This window comes from Gavialis gangeticus, unplaced genomic scaffold (assembly GCF_001723915.1).
Source record: "Gavialis gangeticus isolate Ggan-Ray unplaced genomic scaffold, GavGan_comp1, whole genome shotgun sequence".
Lineage (NCBI taxonomy): Eukaryota > Metazoa > Chordata > Crocodylia > Gavialidae > Gavialis > Gavialis gangeticus.
The window spans coordinates 24751170-24757816 of record NW_017728995.1 but is presented as its reverse complement, the minus strand read 5'-3'; the positions used below and the strand labels follow the sequence as shown (position 1 = coordinate 24757816).

Below are 6647 nucleotides of genomic sequence, written 5' to 3'. Positions count from 1 at the left end.
GGTGCCCTGATTATATTATGCCACTGACTGCATTTGCACTCAAGGATTTTTCTTGTTGCTGACAAAACTTTAAGACAAGTTGAATGGCATATGTCTGGTTTTCAGGACATTTGGCAGTTGCCTATAATTTTGGGATTGGGTATGGAAAGAGATGTTATGAACTACTGGAATAGCGGCAGGAAAATGGATATGAATATGAATACAGTCAAAAAGGACAGGAGAACATCAGTTGGAAAAGGATAGCGAAAAATTAAATTAAATTATAAAAAAAAAAAAAAATCACATGAGAACAATAAGGACAGGCCTTGCAGCCGCTGGCCTGGTAGCTACCACTATGAAACCAAACTCCCCACGTATGGTTTTAAACAGAGTCGCCATTTTATCGCGTCTTGAAACATGAGGATACAAAACGACAAGTGGCAGGGAGATGTCAGATCACAAACGTCTGGTCTCCCCGTTTCATACGAGAAGAGCAAGAGGACATGCGAGTCGCCCAAAATATTCATATTGTCATCGATTTCATCACATCCAGAGAAATCAGAGTTATCCCTCACAGATCGGCATGTGCTTTCCTGCCAAAGCCTGAAGTTGCCGGCATTCGCGGGTGCTGTGTCACAGACCTCTGTAGAAGAAAGATTTGTCCCCGCACAGAAATGCCAACCAAGTGGATCCAGACTGAGAACCGATGAAGGAAATACTGCAACTCAGACCACAAGTAGCCTGTGGGACTCATTGCCACAAAATGTTACGGAGATCAAGAGCTTAGCAGGATGCACAGGATCAGGTCTTTCTATGGGTCAGCATATATGGTTACAATATTCCAAAAACCAGCCCAGGGCTTTGGCAGGACCAGAAAGTCTCACGCCCCAGGACCTAAACCAACTTTTAGCTCTTGTAGGTGAAAAGAAAACTTCCCTCAGAGCAGAATATTTTATCACTGCCTGCTAATGGCTTCGTGCACTTCCTCTGCCACTGCTGAAGACCGGACACTGAACTAGAAGGACCAGAAGTCAGAGGCAGGGTGGCAATTGCTCTATGCCATTTGCAAGGGGCTATTTGTGCTAATCATACTAAAATTAAACCTGCCACCGGTCTAAAATGTAGAATTATACTTGTCACTTGCTTTCATAAAATAAAGCTGCCCAGGGCTTCCCCCTGGGGCGTTACGGAGCAGCACGCGTCATTCTGACGCAATGGGTTTAGACACGTCCACGGCAAGCGTGGCTTCAGTGTTACTCAGTAGCTCTAAGAGCAAGACAAACGTTGATCCACAGGAATTTGTGACCTAGGAGCAGAAGACTATATACAGCCACGGGATCCAACATACAACAGTCCTCTTATGGATGGCGTCAGATGTTTGCTGCACTGCAAGATATGTGAAGCTTGCCAGCAATTTAATCCATATCGGTGATGGAGTTGATGGCTGTTTTACCTAGCTTTACCCCAAATACTTAGAAGTGAATTATAACATAGGCAATGTAAGGATCCAGGTGGTGCAGTCACCTACCCTGGAGGTTTTCAAGAGACTAGACGGTCACTTCACTGGGGTCACCTAGCCCCAGTTGTCTTCCTGCCTAGAGCAGGGGGGGGCTGGACCCGACGGTCCGCAAGGTCCCTTCCAGCCCCTAACAGTTGATGAATCTATGAATCAAAGAGGATCTATTTCTCCTGCTTGAACTAGCGTGTATGTGATCCTTATATGGTTTGCAAACTTTGAGAAACTGGATGTAGCACTGACCATCTGGTTAACTCCAATGTCAAAGTGTCCTGTGAACCAGCAAAGAAAACATCTGCCAGTCAAGTCATAAACTTCAATAATCTTTTTTGGGAGCAATAAAAAACCCCCTACTGTGTCCCATCCCCAGACTAAAGATAAGCAGCAGTCCCAAAACAAAGATTGCTGTTCATTCCAGCCTGCCACATGCCACCAAGCAATTAAGTGAATTCCAACATAGAGAAAAACACATTGCTTTCCAGCTCGGCCAGAACCATTTCTGGAATAATATTCAAGATTTAAACTCTAGGAATTTGTTTGTGCTGCTGCCCTCTTATTTAAAAAAGCCTGCATCTTTTGTTGAAACGCTGACACAACAGGGGACGTGAACAAATTTGCTGCTACAGAGTTACACGGATTGTGGCCGCTGATGCCACGCACAGTAAAGACTTCAGGTTTCCCTGCGCCGTCTGATAAGCAACAGGGCATTGGCGCAGCTGAACCCTTCGGGACTTGTCCTAACACAACCGTTACAGAGCTTCCCAGGTCACAAAAATTAAGCCTGCAATATCCACATAAGAAGCTGTTGTCAGCAGCTAGGTTTCCAGCCGCACTGAAGCCAAGCTTTATGCTGCTCCCGTGTTTTCCCGAAACGCGTGGACCTGCAATCACACAATTTGTGCCAGATTGTTACAAGAGTTCACCCAAATGAAGACCCAGCGTTCACAGAACGTACGTCTCAGTTATGTAAAGTCTGCACATAAGACCTGATCCTCCAATTTCAGTCCCCTTTCCAGGAGTCCTCTCCCCTACTGCCGTGCCTGACTTAACACGGGTCACAAGCTCTTTAGGGCAGAACGACTGCCTTTTCTTTAATCGAATTGCATACGGCGAACCTATAGCTCTCCATAAAAAATGCTAGAGAGAGCAGAGATGGTTTAAACATAGCTTCCTCCCAAACAACACAATACCAACCCCAGCTGCCAACAAAGGAAGAGACGACACACGTGACAAACTGATGGAAATTTGGCACAAGACACCCCAGTCACATGTATGCAGGGACAACGGTCAGCAGAGGAGACTGAACGCTGGCATGCCAGAATGGAAACTACAGGCTGCTGCCTCTCAAGTTATGAGAAAGAAAGAGGTTATTCCGTGTACTGGGCCAGTCGCTAGAGGTAGACATGCACGCTGCTATAGCAGTCTTCCTTCCCTTCAGAAGTCCGGCTTTACAGAACCCGAACCACAACGGGACAAACCGAGCCTTTGGAGCAGCTAAATAGAATTAATTAAAAAACACGAAAAAGGGGCACTTCCTAATGAATCAGCTACCTTCGGATCAAGCATGGAGCCTTCTGCGGCTCGCTGCAGAGAACGTCACTTGGGCTGCTGAGTGTACGGAGCCCAATGTCACTTGGGCTCCTGTGGAGTTACTCAGACATTAGCCTGCTAGACGTTGTCGGACGTGGAAAGCAGATTTTAGAGTTCAGGCCGTACCCAACTGGTTTACTTTAGGGTTTGTCCTAAATGGGAAAACATCTGGAATGGCCGCCTCGTATCCATACCCATGCTTCTGAAGCAACAGCATTCTTCAACACACAAGAAAAATCCCAGCGCTCTCAGATTTTCAGAGGAAGTAGGATTTACACCCCGAGGAACGAAACAGTGGTGGTGTGTGCAGTCTACTCCTCTTTATGACAAATAACCACCATCTCCCATCTAATACAGCAGTGACACTTGATCATTTCTTTCTGCAAATCTACAAAGTTCTGGGTGAGGCCACGGGTTCAAGCTCACAACCACCTCAGTAAGGCATCATTATTCCAGCTGCAGAAACTACAACCGCAGACAGAGCTTAAGCGACTTGCCCAAGATCGCACCACAAGTGCATGGCAGAACTCAGATTTTCTGACTCTAGCCTTCAACCATTAACCCACTTTCCTGTCTAGCTAGGACAGCCAGCAAGATACCGTTCCAAAATGCCCAAGACATTTATTTTCTTGGGAAAGCAAAAGCTCAGGGGTGACATTTGCATGGGACAGTACTATGGGGTTAATGCGATCTACTATAAAAATAAAATTTGCTATTCAAGGGCCAGAATAGAACAGCTTGCAAAACAGCTGGTTTTAAACAAATCTGCAGGGACTTGCATTAGAGTGACAAATGCAGGACTAAGAGTCAAACAGGGAGGACAAGAGGGTATAAGGAAATATTATGTAAGGTTGTAAATTATGGGGGGAAATAAATTACTTCCCAGGTTGAAAATGTAACTAGCAAACCACCAGATAAGAAACCCAAGAGGGTATTTTGGTAAGGGTTCTCATTTGTTTTAACGCTCCAGAATCAAATCTACCTTCCTCTTCCTAAGACAGAATATACATCTAGACCAGTGCTGCAGCCCCCCGGGGTATCACAAGATCCTTTCAAGGGTGCCACACACCTCATGCAGAGAGCAGAGCTGGACTGAGAAGCAGCTATGGCAGGAGCAGGCCCTCCTGTCTGCGTTAGGTTTATTCGCTGAACCTAGGGCAAATTGAGCAGCATCCTGGTTGACAAATGCTATTGTTGTTCTGGCCCCGCAACTCAGATAAGCTTATCAGATAAACCTAGGGTAGGAGTGCTGAGGTCCTGCTACTGCTGCTTTCCAGCCAGGAGTCATGCTGCACATAAGGGGAGCCTTCACCTGGCAGCAGCAGCACCCCAGTGAGAACCACCAAGGTAAACTGAGGCAGCACAAAAGTGGCTTTTAACGGTGGTGCTGCTGAAGTCAGAAAAGTCCTGAAGGGGTGCCCTGAATTTAAAGACTAAGAACCACTGGCCCAGGCAAAACCCAATACACGGTAGTTCATGTGTGCCAACCTACAAAAACACGTTACCAAACCTATTTAATATAAAGTATGGTGCGGGAAACATTTTCCATGAACTATGATACACTTGCACACTTAGCTCACACTTTTACATTGTGGAGAAAGCAATGAAGTGTTGCTGTTTTCAGATGTGCACATGACTTTATGGGGTGCGTTAGCTCAAACAGGTTGGATGACTAGAGTCAGAGCTAGGCTTAGAAATAACACCCAGAGAGCACTGTCCTAATCACCCAACCATCCAATACAAGAGAGGACACTGGAATAAATCTTCTGCCCAAAGACGCTGAGGACTCGAACTGGACAACAGATACTAAGCCCAACTGGGCTCTCGCTGCAGCTGCATGGGTACAAGCAACTTCAGCATTTGGCCACTCTGTATTTACAAACTTGTACAAAGGGGTCTTATCATGGCATAATGTAAGATGGGTCTAAGCATTGGCCTAATGGCTCCCACTGAACGTAAGAGAACTTGGGCACTTGGAAACTGTACCTCTATACTGTACCTACTATATTCCACTTACATATGTTTTCCTTTTAATATTCAGCCACCTGATATCTTTTTTCCATTTCACTTGTAATTTAGCAGCTTTGCCTGCCAGTTACGAGAAACTTTTTACTACAGTGTCTCGGAGGTCTTGACAGGTTACTAGATTCATTAACTACATGCTAGATCAAACAGAAAAGTAGCAAGGGAACGCTGCATCACATTGATTTCTGTTCCCTCCACTCCCATTAAATATGTAATAATTCATTTCTTTGTTGTAGCATCTGATCTGGCCTTTTTAATCCATGGACATCCCGAAGCAGAGAGGGCTGCTGGGTGACACTTGAGATCTCAAGTGTATGGGTAAAAATAACCTGTCCTCAACAAGACATGATGAACACCAGACAGCTGAGTCACCTCTGAAACCCATTCGGATTCCCCAAATTAAAGTGAAATATCAAAGCCAAAAAAAAATATGAATTAAGAGTTTAAAAAAAAAAAAAAAAATCAGAATCGCACAAACTTCCAAAGACTCAGGATTACAGACTTCGTGCTTCCTTTTGATTTCTCTCTGGCCTAAGACACTTTAACTTGATGTCAAAGCACAGTACTCGCCTTACCTATGGAAAACTATGTTAGAAGCACATTCAACTTCAGTGGTTTTAAAACAGCCGTTCACTTCCCTTACCTATCATCTAAGCGGAAGGATTTGATGCCTCACTGTTGATGTTTATAAGCAGTGAAGAGAACAGCCAAGACCCCAGATCCTGCAACCGAACCCAAAGGCGTATGTTGTTTTACACGGGTGCAAGGCTCTACATGGATCCAATTGCAATATCAGGGCCCAGCAAACATGTGATAGCGTCAGAGGCCGCACACACCGAGCAGAGACCTGACAGCCAACTACACAAAAAAGGGATAAAAATGCAACTCTCCTGCTGGCTATAGCAATGCCCCTGTACAAAATGGAAGAGGTAAATCTCAGGTAGGGCCGCGGTTTTTAAGGTGACCGGAGGCGTTATCCCGAAGGCCAGACTACGGCGCGTCCCACTGACACAAAATATGTGAATGAGGACACGCGGGGCCCGTCGCCAGCTCTGCGGGAACGCAAAAACCCAGCAGCGCCACGGAGAGCGGAGGGCCCCTGGCAAACCGCCCCCAACCCCCTCCGAAAGACGCTCGGTGGCTTTGATTTCTCGGGCTGGGAAAGGAGAGAAGAGCCCAGGGGCGCTGATCCGCTGCCGCCGCCCGGTTGCAAGCCGGAGCCTGCAAAATAAAACCAAGCCCGAGGCCTGATGCCAGCTGCGACGGGGGGGCAGCGAGCGGGGATCCCCCTCAACACACACTTGGCCTTTGCAGTGCCCCGAGGAGCGGAGCAGCCCCGGCCTGCCCTGCGGGGGGGAGGGGGGGGTCGCACTCACGGGCGAGTCGTAGGAGAAGGCGCACTCCGCCTTGTAGACGCGGTCGCCGGCCTTGGGCACGCGGATCGTGGGCATGTAGGGCACCAGCATCTCGCCCAGGTCCGCCGCCGCCATCGGCGCATCCCGCCCGCCGCCCAGGAGCGCGGCGCGCTGCATGCTCC

The 6647-nt window shown here is 47.3% G+C and overlaps 1 protein-coding gene across 1 annotated transcript in view; it reads right to left on the bottom strand.

Moving 5' to 3' along the window:
* USP13 (ubiquitin specific peptidase 13 (isopeptidase T-3)) overlaps positions 1 to 6642 on the bottom strand; it is an 87259-nt gene extending 80617 nt beyond the window's left edge. Inside the window, exon 1 of the mRNA XM_019503343.1 lies at positions 6487 to 6642. Within this exon, the coding sequence (XP_019358888.1) occupies positions 6487 to 6642 (156 nt within the window). The remainder of the gene's footprint in view (positions 1 to 6486) is intronic.
* Positions 6643 to 6647: the final 5 nt, after the last annotated feature.